The sequence below is a fragment of the Notothenia coriiceps genome, unplaced genomic scaffold (assembly GCF_000735185.1).
Source record: "Notothenia coriiceps isolate Sejong01 unplaced genomic scaffold, NC01 NC01_scaffold00011854, whole genome shotgun sequence".
NCBI lineage: Eukaryota > Metazoa > Chordata > Actinopteri > Perciformes > Nototheniidae > Notothenia > Notothenia coriiceps.
In genome coordinates this window covers 126,839-147,119 of record NW_011344555.1, presented here as the reverse complement: position 1 = coordinate 147,119, position 20,281 = coordinate 126,839, and the positions used below count along the sequence as shown (strand labels likewise).

Below are 20,281 nucleotides of genomic sequence, written 5' to 3'. Positions count from 1 at the left end.
AAACCTGCACGTTAACCTTCAACTGTGGAGTCTTAGCACAGCGATATGTTTACCAGGTGCCTCAATCACATCTCTACTAACCATCCCTGCCTGCAGCTACAGTTTGGAGCATGTTGACCCAGCAGCAGCACTAGGCTTACAATGTTAGCAAGTTCAACACGACTGAATTAGTAAATCAAACAAGGGAAAAGTTGTTATTTTTTTAAGTCCTATAACTGTGCAGATGGGTTGAGTTTTTAAAAAAGTAATAAAATGCATGTTCAAAATTAGGCTATGTGTGTATTTAAGATGATGAACTGTAATGCCTCTTGATTCCAGTAAAAGTCGCAGTTAAACAGCATGTTAGATAGTTTGCGTCATGAGATGGTTTCAAATGGATTGCAGGTGTATGCAGCTCTGGCCGCATTGATCAAAACTATACTTTCCTCAAAACACACACCTTATGGTGATGGTCGGGGTTAAAGCTAGTATTGAAGTACACCCATGTATGCAGGCTCAGATTATTTTCATCATGGTGACCTTCCTCTTTCTCACTTCATCTCCCACCCTCATTATCGAGACACTACCTCCCCCTAGTGGAAAGAGAGGCTAATTACTAGTCACTCTCTGTTGTGAGCAAGTACTGCTGACACTTGTTAGGATGGTTTAGTAAAGTCTTAAACCTGAACAACACAAATCAATACAAAGCAGCGACACTGAAATCAAAGGGTATCATATATTATGACTTAATAGTTTTCACTGTGTTGCCAAAGTAGTCGGCAGCCTGGTAGTGAGCTCGTGGCCCTCTAATGACTGACCTCCATATTGCAGGTGAGCACATGGGAAAGCTCTCTCTTGTGAGAGATTGTTATTGTGCACACAATATGTGAGCTATTGAATGCATAAAAAGCAAGTTAACTACTTGACAAAAGTACTGTACTGTACTTACCTCAAATAAGAAAGCAGTTCCACAAAGAGACATTAGACGGTTTCATTACAAATGTATCTGCTGAGGCCAAAAAGGAGAGTTTGCCCAATATTTTTTAACACAACTTTACAACATTTTAATAAATTAATACAGCTTTGCATTGTCTTTTACTTTCCCCAATTCTTTATCTCACAATCCTTTGGAAGGGAGAACCATATTTTTAAATATTAAAAACAAACGCTAGCTTGACGAGCAAGAACAGTAAAAACCTGTGTTAACATTGTTGCATGAGTAAAGACATAATAATGTCATGCATTTTACTGCATAATTTATATGTTTGGATAATACATTGTTGTACAGAAAGTTGTACTTGATATCTGTATTTTATTTCTTCCGCCACTACCGGTCATGTGTGTGACCGTTGTGTGACAATGGTCAAACACATACACCCAGTGCTTGGGTGTATGAAAATAACATATAGAGCACATTTCCTTTTCCAGTCTTGTATTATTCATATTGATGTTATTTACCAATATGTTATGTTGCCAAATATACAATATGAGTCTCATTATTCCTGTCCAGGAATGCTAAATATTCTGTCGCATTGTTGACAAAATTGAACAATAAAGTTATTTATTTGGCAATTTCCTCCCATTCCATAGACACACGCCTCATAAATAATTGTCTGCAACTGATTTTTTTCCATTTGGTTGTGTGATACTATTAAAACACAGTGAGCAAGGACAAGTCTTACTCTTTTTATATTATAAATCATTTATTGAAATATAAATCATCTGAATGTACATGGTGTAACATAATGAAACACAGTATTAAATCGACATATTGGGTGTGATTACCTATAGTTACAGATACTGTACCGTCAACAACAAATCACTCACCTGCTGCACAAACATTCACATCCACACAGCTTTACACATCTAAAGCCAAAGCAGGACCTTTCTGAAGTACTTTTTTCTTGTTTTTTTTTACTGCAACATCCAAAACAATATGGAAAAAGCAAAAAGTGCAACAAATGATTGCAGATTATATCACAGTCAACAGGAAGAGGCAAAGGCAGTGGCACAGCTGGTACAGTAGCTGGAGGATACAGAGGATTACACAGTCTACACATAACTGATGTATAACATCAGATCGACATAAATCTCTAGTCCATCTAGTGTCTTATTATAACTAACCTGCTAATAGACGTCAGGACATTAGATAAAATATGAGACAGGAGGACACAGCTGCTAGTGAAGCTATTGGAGATATATATATATATATTTTCCGTGTTCATTGACTTGATGAGCTGGGTTTCTCTTTGATTGCTTTCATTTTCCCTTTTTTTTTTACTTAAATTGATAACTCTCCATATCATACTTGAACACATTGGAAAATATGAATATGTGTAATATTTTCAGACTATATGATGCTATTTTAGCAAATGTTTCCATAGTTTTTCCTTTTGTTAAGAGTGATATTTATTTCTGTTTTTAATGGATTCATCCAAACCATTGGCTCCACGGGGCTGAGTTTGGGTGCAGACGCTTAATATGTGCTTATATAAAATACTGTTTCCCAATAAGTCTCTCTTATAAAACAACTCTCGATCTATTTACAATACAATCACACTTCGTTTTGTTTTTCAAAGCCCATATGACACATATGACTGAAGTCCTTATCAGGGATGATGATCATTATTTGAGAACATAATGTATTTGGGCAAAAGATGAGACACCGCAAAGATGCATGTACTCAAAAGCTCTATTCTCATAACCATTCAAACAGCTATGGTCAACATCTACTCGTTATTCACAAATAATACATGTTTACATAATGATGAGGTACAAAAATAAATTTGAATTACCGCACATATTGAAAAAAGAATATAGTCATGTACAAAAAAGTTCAGATTTTGTGCTTTCAAATCTGAGTTTTGCTACTGATTGTGCCAGCATCAGGTGCTTATCTTGTAGTGAGTGAGTGTGAAGTCAGTTTACCTGCCAATGCTGTTGCTAGTATTGGACTCATTTATTTTAGTGCATCAGTAGTGGTTAATATATCCTATTGAACGATATCCTGTGGTGTTCATTGAGTCCAATTTGTTGAAATCGTCCCTTCTTGCTTATATTGCTGTTCAGAGAATGCCCGAGAATAAAGCTCTGCTAACTAAAAACACAATCTTTTTCATCTTTTCTATCTAGATATGTCCAACACACAGGCTCGGTGGTTCTTTGAGTCCTTGATGTCATGTTCTCATTAATGCTCGCTCACTCCTCCAGCCCAACAGGGGGCAGTGTCCAGGGAGAAGTAAAGCGCGTACCGTGCTGTCACCACAGACTCATCCAAACAGTGAAGTGGTTTTCTGTCCTCTGAACGGGCGGTCATGGAAAAGGAATGGAGGGGATAGAGGGTCACCAGCCAGTCTTTGGTTGATTTACAAGTGTTTCTCTAGTTTCCTGTGTCCTAACACCCGTTTTCTTGCTGCTTCTACTCCACAGGCTGGGTAGTTGTCACAGGAAGCTGTCCTCCCCCAGGTCACTACAGTCCAGACACATCTCGTCCAGCAGCGTGATGTCCTCCAGAGTCTCACCCTCACGCTTAGCATAAGTAGAGATGCTGGAGCCCGTCTCAATGGCGCTCTCGTCGGAGGTCTGAGAGCTGCAGGAGAAACGAAAAACTCATGTTAGCATCTTCTGTGGTGAATATGGGTTGTCAAATCTAAGACTGGGGACCTCCCCTCAGACAAATCTTTAAAAAAGCCAAACCCTCCTATTAGTTTACTTGTTTAGGTTCGCTCAACCCCTGCATGCCTATAGGATCATGATTGTGTTATGATCTAATAGACACTCAAAGAATTAGCCAAGATAGCATAACACTGTCTATCGAAACAACTTCAGATTACATTCAAGTTCAAGGCAATTATTAGTTTCTGACTCACTTCAATTCACTGAGCCTTTCCTGAAACCGTTTGTAGCTCAGCCTCCCACTTTAAGAAACCTCTAAAATAGACAACACAGAGTGTCGGAGGTAAATGTTTGGTTCTATGTACCCGTGTCTGTTCCTCTTTCCATATTCATCGTCAGATAAGGGGTCCAGGTCTGGCAGGGGGATGATGTAGCCGCTGTCAGAGCTCAGCCGCTGCTCATCGAAGCCGCTTTCCCTGTCCTTCAGCTTGCCCTGGCTCTTTTGGGTGATGCCGATATAGGCGTCGTCGTTTTCCACGCAAACCCGAGTCACAGCGGGGTGGTCGCTCTTCAGGAAGTCATGGTTCACCCTCTCATAATGCTGCAAAGAAATACAGATGAACATTATTATTAAATGCTTAATATAATGCAAATGCACATTTTAGACAAGGCACAATGTCTTAGGAGATCTGATGTATTAGTGTGATCACTGGTTGTGTTGGCAGATGGGTGGTGGTGCGTTAAAACTGAAAATCACACATGCTATTTATCCCCCAGGTGCTAGAGCCAGCGTCAGTTCCTCCTCTGCCCCCCAAAAATGACCTCTGTAGAGGCAGAGGTGAAGCTGTGTTCATGTGCGGTGTGCAGTTTAAGGGGGAAATGAAGGTCGGGTGGTGGAGGAGAGAGCTGGAGCTGCGTCATTACCCGGTCTGAGGGCAGCCGCTCTGACATCCAGCTGCTGCTTTTGCACTCTAATCACTCGTAGGTTGGTGTTTTACAGAAAAACACAGAGCCCACAGAAACACTCCGAATGCACTCTCAGGGGAAGTGGAAGGGAAATGACCAACCTGCTACTTAAAGAGTGCATTTTAATTATTTTCAACCTGTACTTACTCTGCAATGTGAATAAAAACAAAAGCATGGAGGAGGATGTTTAAAAAAACGTATCAGCCATAAAATGCCCAAAAAAGAGAGGAACATAATGTGTAGCATAACTAAAAAGCAGGTGTTAAGAATTCAAAGAGGTCGGAGGATGTGAGAGGTCACGTGAGACTCACCTTCTTGTAGTTGGAGGGCAGCAAAGTGGAAACAGTTTCACTCAGACCAAGGAAAGTCGGCCTCTTTTCCGGCTCGCTGTTCCAGCACTTCATCATCATCTCGTACCTAAAAAAACAGGCAATGTTAACATAGAGAACAGTACGACCTGTCCTTCACCCAGTAATTTAGCCATGACTCATGTCAGCCACTGTTTATCACGCATTCCTCATATATCAGGATGTCAGGGAGGCTTCATGTCATGCACAGCAACAGTACAGTCATCGTGTGAATTATCACGTACACGTCATCAGGTGCGTGCTCTGGTTTGGACATCCTGAATCCACTCTTGATCTTGTTGTAGAAGCTTGAATCCACGACCATCCCTGGGTATGGGGTGCCACCTTCAGGTCAAAAGAGATTCTCATGAGTTTATCATCCTACTTCAACAGTGTCGAGGATTTGTTTTCTTTCATAGATGTTTGCAGGGGGCTTACCTAAGGAGAATATCTCCCAGAGCAGGATGCCGTATGACCAAACATCACTGAGACTGGTGTACAGGTTGTCAAAAATACTCTCTGGCGCCATCCACTTCACTGGCAGGAAAGTCTGTGTGATGAAGGAGAGGACATGCTCAATTATGTTGGCAAAACCTTTATGGAAAAATATAATGAAGCTATGTTTAAGTGATATTCATGAGACTTACACTCCCTTTGGAGACATAGTTGTTGTCATGCATGATGTCTCGGGCCAGTCCGAAGTCACAGATCTTCACTATCTTGCCCTGAGAGAGGAGGACATTCCTGGCAGCGAGGTCCCGATGCACACACTGCAAAAAGAAAAAGCAAAGGTGAGTAGCAGCTCATGATCATACACATTGTTTTCAAGCCTCAATTTCTACACGTCCAAACACATTTAACTCCCAAGGCTCCCGACTGTGGGTTTGAATTCATCCGAGTTCATTTTTAATACTGTTTCATATTTCTTTATAAAGCATGGTCTTTGTGTAAACATGCCAGTAGGAGGGATGGCTGTGACCACTGGATATTTAGGGATAATAACTATGAAGCTGAATGACTAGCTTCTGGCCGCCCGGTAATTCTAGCCCTAGCTGTGCTGCTACTATATTCAGCCCCTGGCCTCCTGAGTGGGCTCAGCAGCCTTCATCAGACTGCTTATCATACAGCTGCTGATTGTCTCTGTCCCCCTTTTGGCACAGCACCGCTGTCCCATTTTAGGACACGACATCCACAACCAGTGGGAAGCAGGGGCATGTGAGGCTGCAGGGTATATGAGGTTTGCAAACCCCAACTATACAAATGGAGAGGATAGAAAAACAACATTTTCATTCATTTTCCCTCTGTGGACAAGACGTACATTTTTGGAAGACAGGAACTCCATGCCTTTGGCCACTTGGTAAGTAAAACTGAGCAGATCTGTGGTGGTGAGGCCCTCGTTAATGTCCTCTGACATCAGGTCGTCCATCTCGCCCTCTGGTTTAGAAGACACACACAGAAAACACCATGAGTATATGTTCATCACGTATTGTAAATATAGTACTGGCTGCTCAAACACTGGTTTTACTAATGGCAGGGAGAAACCGGGCATTATTATATGTGTGCTACAATTATCCTCTCCATATAATTACAGGGTTGTACCAGTCCTAAATTCTGACAAGGGAGTACCCCTTAACCAACACAGACTCAAACACAGCCGTAAAGTCAAGTGAGTACACAGAGTGGAAAGAGTGAAAGGAGGACAGGGAGAAACTGTGTATGCGTACCTTTCTGAGAGGGAGGGTGGTCATAGTCAGATTTCTGGATGTCTGAGTACTTAGAGGCATTGTTCATCTCCAGCATGGGAACATACTGAGTGTTGTCACTCTGCTTCATATCCATGTAGTCTCCTTTGCTCTCAAAGGACAGAATCACATAGCTGTGTGCAAAGATAAAAGAGAAATAAATGCTGTTAGTGATGAGGCGAGGACATGCTGTGGGAACATTGAACCACATGAAACACAATAGTGATAAAACATTATGTTTTTCAGCCCTCTATTGTGTGTTTGTCAATGTGCTTGTGCCCTTAAATCCTCTCCCTCCCTCTGGCTAGATTTAGAGGAAGATGTGGTTGAGCCTAACATGGTAGCCGGGATTAAATCATGTTATGGTCAATTCGAGGTGTGGTCACTGTGAGTCATCCATCAACACAGATGAGCCTCGGAGGAAAATGGAGGGCTGTTGTTTCACCATGAACATCTGAGCGAACAGAATTAACAGGTACCCCCATTACAATGAAATTAGGTTGAAAGCTGAAACCACTTCAGACTGCGATTTGATTAGGTGAAGACGCCAGACAATCCTCAACCATGGCGAAAATGGCGATAGAGTTACCGATTAAGGGGCAGGGGAGAGAATTAGTGTGTGAGAGACGATTGTGCAAATTGTTGTGACGATGGCTGTAATATTCGGGAGTGGCTAAGAGGGAGTGAAATGATGTAAAAAGTGTAATTTGTATGTCTATTATTTCATATTTTCCAAACACAATAAGTGTCTGAATCACAAGGATAATTCCAGAAATAAATAGTGCACTTGTAACTGCATGCATGCAAACTGTGAAAGGTATAATCGTTACCTCCTGCTGCTCTCATCCACTAGGTTGATTCCAAAGATATCCATCTCTTTTTTACTTTTCTCTGGGTTCAGGCTGATGAAGTTCTCCCTGTTCTTGTGCAGATGGTTGACCAGGTCCCCGTAGAAGCAGTATTCAGTGATAATGTTGATAGGGCCTGGGAACAAAACAGCAGATAAAGTCATGCATCGGCGTCAGTCTGCAGGCTAATCTTATCAGAGGCTCGTAAAGGCTAAAAGCACAGTCAAGAGGGCAAGCCTCCACTTTCCCATAAAGCCTATTAAAATACCACACCCACCAAGAGAGGAGACAAGGCTGTCAATCTTTTTGGCTGTTAGAGCTGTAAATGGGAAATCTGTAAATTCCAAATCTGTATGACTGACTGTGTGTGAATGCAGGTTTAGGCAGCATGTGGGTGTTTTTTGTATTGAAGATTAAATTGCAAGGGAAAGGCAACAATGGTTAACCTGACAGTTATTATACAGTATGTGTTTCCCAATGAAGGAGTGTGTGTGTCTTTATAATTCCAATGTGGGTGTGTATTATTCACCTGACTTGGTGCACGCTCCCAGGAGGTTAACAATGTTGAGATGTGGTCCAAGATGAGTCATGATCTTCAGTTCAGACATCAGGGCCTGTTTCTCACTGGAGCGGGCCGTGGCTGAAAGAAGGCACAGCAACCGTGACTATCATCACACAACATCAGACCATCAAACAAACCTCATTCAGCCAAGAATTCTATCATTAGCTTCATCTTTGTGTAGAAAATGCCTTTATAGTTGTGCATGTCTTTCTTTCTATCACTATTTTCCCATCTTGCCCCTACAGGTACAGAGTCCTGCATAAGATTGTAATGCTCTCTAACCTGTCCACCCCCTTGTTTGGCAATTAGACGTCATAAAACAATGCCACAATGGATATTAGAAATTCATCTTTGCAATATACTTGAAATTGAAGAAAAGAAAAGTGAGGATTGAGGTACGCCTTACAGTTTCATGTGTAGTATAGTTAAGTTGCAGAAGTAACAATTCCCCAACTAATGACCTTCACTGGTTTAAAGAAACATATCAGATGACTGGCAGCATCGTAGCTTAAATGTTCTGTAATTGTAATCAAATTGTAATCTGTTAAACTCACGTTTCAGCATTTTCACTGCCACCTTCATGACAGGTTGGGAGCGGCTGAGTCCGTAAGCAGTGCCCTCGACCACCTTCCCAAAGGCTCCAGAGCCAAGGATACGACCTGAGGAAAACACAACAGCAACGGAATCGATTAATAATAACGAAAAGCAAAAATATCCTGCATAAGACACAGTCATGCAAACACAGCTGATAACTTCAGAGGCCTCTGCTTTCTCTACTGTGACTCTTTCAGTGGCCGAATGTCCCCTTGATCACTGAGGCAAAGCAAACTCCAGCCAGAAAACCCCTTCTGCCCGAGTGAGATAAGCTCATGGCAGCCTCGTGACCAGAACATCCCTGCATGGTGGCCACAGAGCCACTGAGACAAGGATACAGCTTTTAGCACATTGTAAATAACAGTGGGCTTACCGAGCACAAGTCTGTCACGGGGGAATTCCCATCTGGAGTCGTAGGGAAGCTGCATGGGATCCACATAGATGTACTCATGGCCGTCTGGGCTCACAGACTCTATGACCCTCCAGCGGATCTCATAACGTGGCTTCTGTAAGACAAAACACAGATAAGGTTAAAACTCTTGATGTGCTTCTTCCGTATATTTGGATTTTGGGACAATTTTCAGCAATTTTCTCCTAGCCTTGCAAACTCTGCCTCTAAATTGTATTTAATTTATGAGCTCAAGATACTTTTACTCTGGATAGTATTGTTGTTATTTTGTGGATAGTTCTTAAACATTGTTAATTGTCATAAACCACAATCATCATTTATTTTAAGATTGCGGTCTGTATCTGAAAACATAAATCATCAAACAAAGGCTTGATTTTGCAAAGTTCCCAAAATACATAAACATGTGGGAGAGTAGAAGCATAGATGTGAGAGGGAATATGTGAGAATGAATGCAGAATGGTGGTAACAGTACCTGTTTCCAGATAATAACCAAGACAATGAGTGAGATGATGACAATGACCAGGAGCACCAGCACAGCAGCAGCTACAGTCAGCTCTGGGTGAGGGCCTGTTCGGGAGGAGAGCCAGCGGGCACACATGTTAGATGGACATCACATTCAACACATGGATCTAACATGTGTCCGGTGTCATGACAACATGAAATGCTTACATTTAGGTCTGGGCAATACATTGATATTATATCGATATGTGTGTATGATATGTTATTAGTTGTTGGTTATCGTCATGTTGCATAATGTGTCTTTTCCTATTTTTAATGCTGCATTACAGTCACCAGACTATTAAATAATTTGCCTTGCCACTCAGTCATTATATCCAAATTAATGTTGATTATGTATCAAAATCTCATTGTGTAAATACTTTGGCATAGATATAGATATAACACAAATATTGTGATACTTCCTTTTGTGTTCCGCTTGTTGCATGATAAAGATCTTCTGTCAGGCCTCTAAAACTAATAGATCCATCGGCCGTATTTTTAACAGGACCAAAAGGTATGCTGGTAAGATAACAGGGAAGGTGAGGGGGTGGGGAGGAGTGCAGGCACTTAGGCTGAGAAGGAGCAGTCGTAGGGGGTGAGTGTGGGGGTGTAAAGCTCATCTGGTCGGACCAAATGCCCAAATGATCACTTGCTTAGCTGTCAGAAAAAGGCCCCTTCCTCACGGTTAAAGCACAGCCCCCTATCAGCTGTCTCACCACAAACTCATCATGTGACAGCTGCTGTAACACTGACAGCACTAATCCGGCACTGAACACAGGCACTCACACAGCCTCTCGCACTATGAGTGTTGGGACTGGAAGGAACATCAGAGGAACCAAGGTGGAAACAACAACCTTACTTGTCCATTTAAAAGCTGATCTGAGAGGAAAAGGGAAACCAACAACCATGTGTGTGTGTTCTTACAACAACCAGCCATAAAACAATGGGTCCCAGGGCTGTTCTCTAAAGCTGCACCCAAACCTTGGAACTCACTCTTTATAGAATACAAATCTGATCAAAATATATTTTTTTTAACTAAAGCTTACTCAATTTAACTGCTCCAACTACACTAGCTGCTCTATTGCTCATTTTGTTGATGTTTTCATTAGTTGACTTTTGTTAAGTGTTGTATTGGCGACCTTGTGTAACGTAAGGTATGTTATGACTGTGACTGCCATGAAAAGGGTTGTTACATTAAAGGTATTATTACCATTGGACACCAGTTTGACCTCCCTGCTGACGGCGGCCATTTCGTTCCTGGCGAGGCAGCGCACTGCCAGCGTGCTTTCCAGATGACCAAACGTGACTTGACTCTCCAGGTTATTTTCCTCGTCAAAGCGCGAATCCATTGTGATCTCCGTGGAGTTGGCGGGGAGGGGCACCCAGGAAGACGAGTCATTGGCACAGCTTAATGTAAAAAACAGAAGACAGATATATTATTAATTTAGAATGAAGAGTGACTTCATGTTTCTGGAATAAAAGTTATTTCTGTTGGCTGACGAGCAGAAGATTATTGCACTAAAGAAGACTTACTGTTTGATGTTCTTGCAGACGAACCACTCCACCACAGGAGTGGGCTGCCCTCTGGTTATGCACACCACAGCCTGGCCTTTGGCTGAGCCATGGTGGATGTCCATCAGGTCCAGAATAACTGCAGGAACTGTAACATAGTCCGACAGAGTGTGTGTAAATATGTGAGGAAAAGACAAACTGTAACTGGGCCAAAAGGTTGTGACAGCGGTATTTAAGAACATGAAGGTAATGAAGGGTTTGGGGCATTCCTCTCTCTTACCTTTGACCTCCAGGTTTAACCCGACGTCACGAATATGTTCTCCATTTTCCACACGGATGGTGTAGTTCCCGCTGTCCTCCTCTTTGGCCCGGATCAGGGTAAGAACGCTCAAGTAGCTAAACAGAGCAACAAAAAACGAAACTGCAATAAACACACAGTAATAGAAGTTCATTATCGCACTAAACCCTAATGACAGGCCTGCTTAATGTGTGGGAATGTTAACTTTGAGCTTGTCATTACACTCACCTGGTCTCGCTGAGCTGCTGGAAGCTGGTGGTGATCTCCGCCGTCATGTCGCTCAGTGGGAAGCCATCCTTCAGCCAGGTGACATTAGCACTGGGGAAAGCACTGATTTCAGCCCTGAACTCCCGAACCTCATCCAGCTCTGCCGATTCATATTCCCTGAACTCCGGTGTGATGGACAAGAACCTACTTGCTGTTAGAAAAGAGGAGAGGCCAACAATCAGTAATAGTTCATTACCACAGGAAAGAGACACATTTATTAGATAATGCCAAGTAGACATTATAAAGATTTCATACCAAAAACTCGAATGGCTAGTTCCTTTATCTGGCTGTCATCACTGATGATATCAGTGATGGAGCAGGAGTAGATGCCGTTGTCCTTGATTGAGGCCTTTTGGATTGTCAGGGTGTAAAGGATCTCCTGATCCCTCTTATTCTCATGCACTGTCTTGATAGCACGATTAGCCTGTTTAAACGATAAGGAACATCAGCAGATTTGAGTTTTTTGAATAGGCCTTTAGGGAGATGGATCACTTATTTTGCGCTGCATAGGATGACCTTTGCTCTCACCAGTATTCCAGGGTATTTCCAGTGGTCTTCCAGAATCTCAGATCCCCTAGCCAGACAGTTCACTATGATGGTTTCTCCCACAAGCAGAGCAGTGCGTTTGGCTGTCAGCTCGACATGCAGTGCAGCGCCACCTGAGATACAACAATATGCCAGGACAAAATGTGTGAGGGCACAGATCCACACAAGAAAACACAGAGCAGAATTCCAAAGGTAGGTCAGATTTTAAAAGTAGTTTTGACTTTACACACATTTACTTGCAAAGATGTATAGTACACACACACACACACACACACACACACACACACACACACACACACACACACACACACACACACACACACACACACACACACACCTGTCCAGCCGTGGACGATGTATTCCTCGCTGTCGTGTTCCACTCCGTTTACTAGAGCCTTACAGACGTAGGTACCAGCAGTGAATACTCCCAAAGCGCCCCTCTTGCTGTCATAAAAGCTGGGCACAGGTAGCTGGGTGTCAACGTTAACCAGGGTCACGTTAGCACTGGGATCAGACACCCTGCATTGAATCTCCATCTCCTCTTGGTCCGACAGCACATGGTTGCCAAAAGGAACCGAGGAGGGCACAAAGGGAACGTCTGGATCTGTTTTGGAATTTAAAAAAAGTTAATAAACCAAATCCAAGTCAATAAAGTCAAATTATAAAAACACACACGCTCATATTTGCTGTGTACCTGGCACATAGATGTAGATGCTGCTGTCTTCTGTGTCCTCAGTGGTATTTCTGGTGTAGAAGCAGGTGTAGTAGCCAGTGTGCATTGCACTGGCGTTGTCCACAGTGATGGTGGTGACAAAAAGGCCGCTGTTGTCCTCTTGTGTTTGCTCGTGCACATCCAGTGGCGTATCCCAGGCTAGTTTTGCTTCTCCCCGACAGGTCAAGGTGAAAGGAGTGTGGAGGGGCACCACCATCTCCTCCACCTGTGGCAGCAGCACAGGGCCCGAGGATGGTGGGAACATCATTGCAGTGGGAGCTGTAGGAAAGTAAAGTAACATTTAAATTACTCAGTCATAGATCATAAATCAATCAATCAATCAATCAATCAATCTATCTATCTATCTATCTATCTTACCTTTCACTTTGAGGGTAAAGGAGAAGTGAGCAGTGCGAGAGCCACTGATGGCTGTGATGGTATAATTCCCGTTGTCTTTCACCAAAGGCTGCCGTAATGTCAGAATGCTTTGATACCTGTGAGTAGAAAATAAAAGCACATATTAAGCTCATTGATTTTTTTATGCTTTAAAAGTGTTAAAATTACACATTGTAGTTTTATAGGAGGTTATGTATTGGACTATTCCTTTAGGAAGTTACTGCTCGTAGTTAGAAAAAGTCCCCTGTACATTGGTGAATGAAATTGTTTGTTTTTAGCAGAACAAACATAAGCATGTTGACTGGTGAGCTTTGCTGGTAGACAGGTTATGACAGAGCTATTGGTTTCCCTGTTTTCAGATTTAGATTACCGTAGTTAGATTTTAGATTAGCATAAAATAAATGCTAATGTTGAAAATAAATGTGTTTTCAAAGATGTCATACTAGTTCTGGAACTGTATACCAGCTGTGATAACTAAAATGTTAAAGCCTCATCCATTGATCTTTCAATATATCGCAAAACATTAACATTATATCTCACCGATTTCCTTCGAGGTGGCTTGTTTTGGTGAAGATGTAGTAGGTCTGTGGCATGGCTTTGCCGTCTTTCAGCCACGACACTTTAGGGTTTGGGTAGGCATTAATGAGGATGGTATACTCTGTCTCCTCTAAGAGGCTGACAAATTCTGATGTTTGAATCCCGCTGTGATCCACTGCCACAAAGGAGTTTTCTTCTGAAGAGAGAAACAGGAAATAAGTAAACAAAAAGGGTGATTAAAATGGGTTGAGTCTAGGATTCAGTGACTAAAAAAACAGCAGGACAGCGCAGTGAGGATTGAGATGTAGGTGGAGAGACAGAAAGGTAAAATGAAGGCCTGCTGCTTGACACACATCTGCTGGAGCCATCCCATAAAACATAGTAGCTGATGTTGAAAGCAGAGGTGAATCTTTACGGTCGGATGGCAGAAAATGACTTCCACACAGCACAAAGAGCACCATGTGCACATATGTAAGGGCAAAAGTATCTGAATGATGATGATATAACATTAAGTGGATTTAAGAAAGCGGTGTGATCACATATTAACAGTTCCCTGAAACGTATTAAAATGTATTCTGAATAGACAAAGACTTACCAAAGACGGTGACAGCCACACTGCTGACTCTGACCTCGCCGCTGATGATGTGGGTGACGGAGCACTCGTAGCTGCCGCTGTCCTGAGAGGTGGCTTTTGGGATACTGAGGGTGTAGATGACCCCGTCAGGAGAGGTTTCTTTTATCTGAACTGCACCCATAGCCTATTCAAAGCGGAAGAATAATATAGATTTGAGATCCTACTCATCGGAACAAAACATATATCTGAGTTATAGGATATTTCAAAGTTTTATCTGTCAGTGTTCTTCCGTTTAACAGGTACAGTACAATGTATGAGAACTGGTGAACACGGAGTGTTGCTGGAGGCTAATGGTTAAAACACTTGCCAGGCCACAGGAGATAAATCAGGATCACAGGGTCTTTTAAAAGTCTGTAATTGCAACTGAGAACAAAACCAGGAGTCAAGACTCCAGCGTTCCTACCCTGACCGTCTCTGGAAAAGGGCTTAAAGGAATCCCACGTAGAATAACAGACAACGTGTTCTATAGATTAAGAATGTGAATATAAATATAAACAAAACTAAAAAACACATGAAACTCTTTCATATCCTTTCAGCTAACACTTCAAAAGCATTAAATGTTAAGCTGGCTGTCATGTGCAGACAACATCTGTCCTACGAGTATTTAGGTTACTGGGGTCAAAGGATTTACTATCCTGTTTTTCCTTCTTTTGAACTGCCTGCTCCCCTCAGGCCATTTGACCTGAAATTCCCGTTAGCATCTTGCATAAATTGGGTTAACTGCAGAAAAAGCCGTTTGGCCTACGTCCTCATAATGAAGACACAACATTCAGTCACTGCTTTCCTAACACATACTTTGTAACCACTAAGGGCCATTCTCAGAGCTATATTTCACTTGCCACTGCTGAAGTAGGTTTAGGTCCAAAACCATTATTTGTTAATTTAAGGCTCAGTGCTGCCGCGTAGGAAATGACATGGACATGTGACAAAGGGTTGAAGGAAAAAGGACAAGAAGGCTGGGAAGTTCAAGCTGATTATGGATGAAGCCATATTGGAGACTACATTGAAAAAACATTTTAAAAAAAACACAGAGAGGAAATGGGCTGCATCTTGCCTGTTTTTTGGGATGGAGCCACTGCTGCTGAAAGTCCAGTCCAATGGGAGCGACACACGTGATGTTAAAGGACTGCCCTGCTCTCACCGTCTCCTCACTGGCTTTTACTTCCACGTCAAAATGGTCCATCTCAGCAGGGACTAGAGGAACCACCAGAGAGCAGATATCAGCACCGTCATCTCACAGGTCCCAAGATAGTGACAACCTGATAACCATGAGCTCATTTATCACGAGAGGTGGCTCAGTAGGTCGTCATTACTCTCTTACTCACACTTAGAGTGAAAACAGACGTGTTAAATCATCTCCCTCTGTGATAATGACATAATGTCATGGCAGTCATGCAGTGAGATCACCATGCAGCGCTCTCATGGTAAACACAATCGAGGAGTGATTCCAGCTGTGCAGTTTCTTAATCATTATCCTGTTACTTAAAGTGATTCTTAATACAAAACATCAGAAGAAATTAAGAAAATGTTAAACCAAATCTATGAAATGTCCCTTTTTTCCGCATTCTAAGGTCTATAAATGCGTAGTTGTCTCAACATACCCTCAGTCTCCACAGTGTAAATAACACTTCTGATAGAGTGGCCGTTCACTGAGGTTTCACACTGGTACTGCCCAGGCGAGAGACTTCCAAAGAAGCCCATTTTGTGGTCATAGAAGGCAGACATGTCCTCTCCACTGGGGACACTCCTCAGGGTGACATGGGAGTTGGGGTCTGACACACGGCAGGAGATGGGGACCCCATGTGTCTCCATTGGGACTACCAAGTTTTCAGGGGTTTCTGGGACGAAGGGAGCCAGGGCATCTGGATATGAAACAAAATGTAATCTAAGTTATGAGATTTGGGTGCAAAGGTACATTTGTGATCAAATCATCAACTTAATTTAAGCAACAGTGATCGCTGTTGCTGTGTCTCACTTTAAATGTCCATATTATGCACAGTAAAGCCATTACAGTTGGCACCAGATGTACAACAAAAAATGTCATTCACCTGGGACGAAGACATATATTCCGGCCTCATTGTCTTCTTCCGGTTCGTCCTCCAGTTCACCCTCCTGTGTTTGATAGGTGCACATGTAGTAGCCGGTGTTTTCTACAGTTGCATTGTAAATGAAAAGTGTCGCCGTGTAGTATCCCGGGTAAACGAAGGTGTTTTTCGGCAGGGGTTCAGCCCAAACGACGTTTCTTTTACCGGTACAGCTTATGTTGAACACGGAATTGGGCTGCAGGACGAACTCTTCTTCGTTGGAAACAATGGTAGGTGGCGACAGTCCGGAAGTAACTGAAAGATAGTTTTGAAAACATTTAGAGAAACTTTCAAAACATGTGAAAAACAGCAATGTTATGCATAGGGCTACTACTGTATGTTTACCTGAAACCAGTAGGCCTACCACCAGCATACCCCCAAAGACGAGAGAGGCCTTTACCCCATCCATGACTATGGATGTGCTGGCCTGTAAAGACAGAAAGCGTATTATTTAGTCAACAAGTAAAGCAAACATATCTGGGTTTATGGTTTATTCCTGATAAAACGTGATAACACTGTGTCCACATTCTAAACAATTATACAATATTACGATTAAATCAATAAAACCATTGGCTTATTGACTTATTTCCCCGTGAATCAAAGCCGTGCAGTAACACTGACTCCTTGCCGCTATCATGCCTCTGATATAATAAACCCAGAGATTTATAGAGGGATTTGTGGAACTTGGCAGCGAAACTTGTGGTCTCCCACCTCATTTCAGTACTGAAAAAAGTTACACTGTTACATTTTATCACGGGGCTACATTAATTATTTTTCGTAGGATGAGGGTGAAGATAACAAGACGGTAAATTCCAATGCGTCAGGATGTTGGATAGAGGTAAATCGGTTCTGGCTGCTGCGCTCGTGCTGAACATGGGGACCGCCGCTAGAGGGCGACACAGTCCAGCTTTTGAGGGCACTGAGCCTCTTCGAATCTCATTATATCCAGTTTGTTGGGACGCCTTTCTAAAGTTGTATTTTTTTTCGTCTCATTGAAGAACATTTCATTTTTATTGCTTGGACTAAAACCGTTTTTGTTTTTTAAACTAAAATGCAGTTATGAATGTCCTTTTATTGTTTGATTTGAGTTATTAAGACATTATCAAGTTTAGTAATATTTATTAACTAATTTTAGATATCTTCTCAGGCTTAGTTTTGTCAAGAATTCCTGCAGCGGATATAACCTTTTCTCTGTTTGACTGTCTGTCTGTCTGTTTTCCATTATGTCTGTCTGACCTAGAATCAGGGGCCACACATGAGGCGCTCACAAAAACAACTTCTTCTAAACATTATCTGTTCTTCTCCAATTCCAAAACAAACCACCTCTGCTTTGTAAGTTATTTAACATTTATTAGCTTTACATTTCTGATTGTGTCCATTCCTTTTCAGGGGACCTTTGTGGATATTCTGTATCTTCCATGGACAATGTCACCAAACAATAAAAACCGTTTGGCCCTTGCATAGCTTCCTGTGGCTTTGCGCTCTGGTTCGTTCTAAAAGGCCTAAATTATGCGACCTGGGTTTCTTTAACTCTATAATTAGCGGACGCAACTCGCACAAAAGTACATATCCGCGTGGGAATAGCTGACAAAAAGCCTAATGCTTGTTGACGTGTTTGTGCACACGCCTTGTCTCAAACAATTTCAATAAAGGAATTTTGTGTTGGCTTTGGCGAGGATCCTGCAGCCACTGCGCGTAAATCTAACTAACCCTGGAGTGGCAGTCAGACTGCTTGCATGTCCTTCTTTTATTCCCGTGTCCCAGCAAGCCACTCAACGATTGTGGCAGATAGCAAAAGCATCGTTCTGCTGCTGGAAACATTTGAGCAACAGCTGATAAGGCTTGTCTCAACTTTCTGCCCTCCACTCACGGTGACATGGTTCATTTTAATCCATTGATTTCTTTGAAAACAACATCCGTCCAAAAAGGCAATTGTGCATTTACCATGAAAATTGTTTTTATTTATTTCTTTGTCTAGATTTTTGGCCACAAGCAGTATTCCTAGGCAAAAACCGTTGGTGACACAGCAGGGTGGTTAATAAAGAATGCGTTGTGGCTCCACACTAAGTTCTTCTTTCCTCCTTTTGAATCCATTCAGCTGTAGCTCTGAGCCTCAGTCAAGCTCAGTCCAGTGCCGATTTTCCGTTTTAATTCCTCACATTCCACGGGCAGACGAGAAAAGAATGTGATGAACATTTCCCAATGTGTTTCCTATTACATGCCAGGCAGCATCCAACAATGGTGCCTTCACATTTCGAGGTGACACCTCCAGCTGTGAGGCCGAAACCGAGCGCTTTTATCCCGCAGAGTCAGGGACATCTCCCTGCAGGGCGTCCAGGGGTGAGACCATATGGTGGGGAATATAAATCTAATCTAAAAGAAAATGCATTGCCTTTTGCAGAAGTTGCATAAAACTACCATTACAGCAGTGCATTCTCAAATAACTGAATATAACTTTTTTCTGAAACATTTTCAGAATGGTGAATATTGTTATAATTGGATCAATTAATTAAAACTGCAATTAAACTCCTATTAGACATCTAGCGTATACTTCTATTTAATATGCATAACGCTCTACTCGATACAAAAAACACCCTAAACTTTTTATACAAAAGACTGAGTAGAATTGTGTTTCAATCATCTTTTGGATCCCAGCAGCCTTTCAATTACCTTTTTAGTAATCCCCTCTTTATATTCCTTTCGTGTAAATATATCCACTGTGAATTGGTCGCTCCAAAAAGCGCAGTAAGGGTCCTTTGCAGCGGCTATAATCCTCAGAGATCCTGCGCTGTGAGAGCATAAGTGCAACCCTCTGTCCGCATCTTCGACCGTCCTCACAACTGCGCTCCAGCTAAGCGACCTGTAACTGATTCAATGTTACAGTCCTCCCTCCTCCCTCCGAAAAAAGTAATCATCTGGCTCAAAGTAAATAACTCTCAGGAAATGACACCCCCCTCTCCTCCCTTCGAACGCAGGACCCCTTTTCAAAGTAAGAGTCTTTTTAGGGGAAACATACAGACGAATATCCCTGGAGAAAAACAGATTTTCATTTTCATGGAGTTTATAATGAGAGCATTTTTGGAGGACAGAAGTATCTGATGTATTTTTGAGATTGTTATGTTCCATCTGCATAGACTTCACTTTCTGAAATTCTTGTTCTGTGCGTGTATATGGTATAGCAGTCAATTTTACCAAGCATCAAAATATACAATTTTGAACTCTTTTTACAAATGTTCTGATTAAAGAAGTGCATCACAGCAAATAGACACAGTTATTTTGCAGCAGTCAAACTGGGAACAGTGGAGCGATGAACTCATAGAGGGCGCTCCAACACCACCATTTCACAAGCAGCCACATCAGACCCTCTCTCGCTCTCTTACAAACACACACACACACACACACACACACACGCACACACGCGCGCGCGTTCTCTCGGTGTTTTTGTTTTACATTTTAATGATATAAATGACACCATTGTGTTTTTCTTGTTTTCCACAGAAAACCATTGTGAGTCCTGTTTACTGGCACGCACAAGCGTCAGCTATCAAGCGAGTTTTGGGGGTTTTACCCCAGCCCCCTAACCCTGGGGCTCACCTGACCGGCAACAGGAGAATAATGGGCCGCAATGAATCACCTATCTCTGGGCACAGACGAGGGGCATCAGACCGGTGTCTCTGCATGGAGCTCAGCCCCGGGGCCGATGAACGTCTCACCAGGTTGGGTGTGTCGTGAAGC

General features: G+C 42.3%; 1 protein-coding gene across 2 annotated transcripts; it reads right to left on the bottom strand.

Moving 5' to 3' along the window:
• Window positions 1-1,657: 1,657 nt before the first annotated feature.
• pdgfra (platelet-derived growth factor receptor, alpha polypeptide) lies at window positions 1,658-19,425 on the bottom strand. Of its 2 annotated transcripts, none has more exons than XM_010773011.1 (29): window positions 19,217-19,425; window positions 16,892-16,973; window positions 16,511-16,801; window positions 16,064-16,324; window positions 15,517-15,656; window positions 14,424-14,586; window positions 13,832-14,024; window positions 13,274-13,389; window positions 12,878-13,174; window positions 12,521-12,787; window positions 12,166-12,296; window positions 11,893-12,061; window positions 11,599-11,788; window positions 11,353-11,468; window positions 11,094-11,220; window positions 10,771-10,967; window positions 9,535-9,629; window positions 9,027-9,159; window positions 8,614-8,718; window positions 8,027-8,137; window positions 7,480-7,633; window positions 6,632-6,783; window positions 6,226-6,341; window positions 5,555-5,677; window positions 5,346-5,457; window positions 5,153-5,252; window positions 4,872-4,977; window positions 3,960-4,195; window positions 1,658-3,568 (listed from the first exon to the last, which is right to left on the bottom strand). In XM_010773011.1, exons 2-29 carry the CDS (start codon window positions 16,953-16,955, stop codon window positions 3,421-3,423), a joined length of 4,413 nt encoding a protein of 1,470 aa, XP_010771313.1. In that variant the 5' UTR covers window positions 16,956-16,973; window positions 19,217-19,425; the 3' UTR covers window positions 1,658-3,420. The 2 variants fall into 2 exon arrangements, with proteins under 2 accessions (XP_010771313.1, XP_010771314.1); XM_010773012.1 differs by having other exon boundaries at window positions 13,832-14,021.
• Between the last annotated feature and the right edge of the window lie 856 nt (window positions 19,426-20,281).

Excerpts from the sequence above, each read along its gene's own strand:
- pdgfra (XM_010773011.1), bottom strand. The coding sequence starts at position 16,955 with ATGGATGGGGTAAAGGCCTCTCTCGTCTTTGGGGGTATGCTGGTGGTA. Across the intron at positions 14,025-14,423 it reads TGTGGCTGTCACCGTCTTTG|AAGAAAACTCCTTTGTGGCA; the intron begins GTAAGTCTTTGT and ends TTCTCTCTTCAG. Across the intron at positions 8,138-8,613 it reads GGCAGTGAAAATGCTGAAAC|CCACGGCCCGCTCCAGTGAG; the intron begins GTGAGTTTAACA and ends GCCTTCTTTCAG.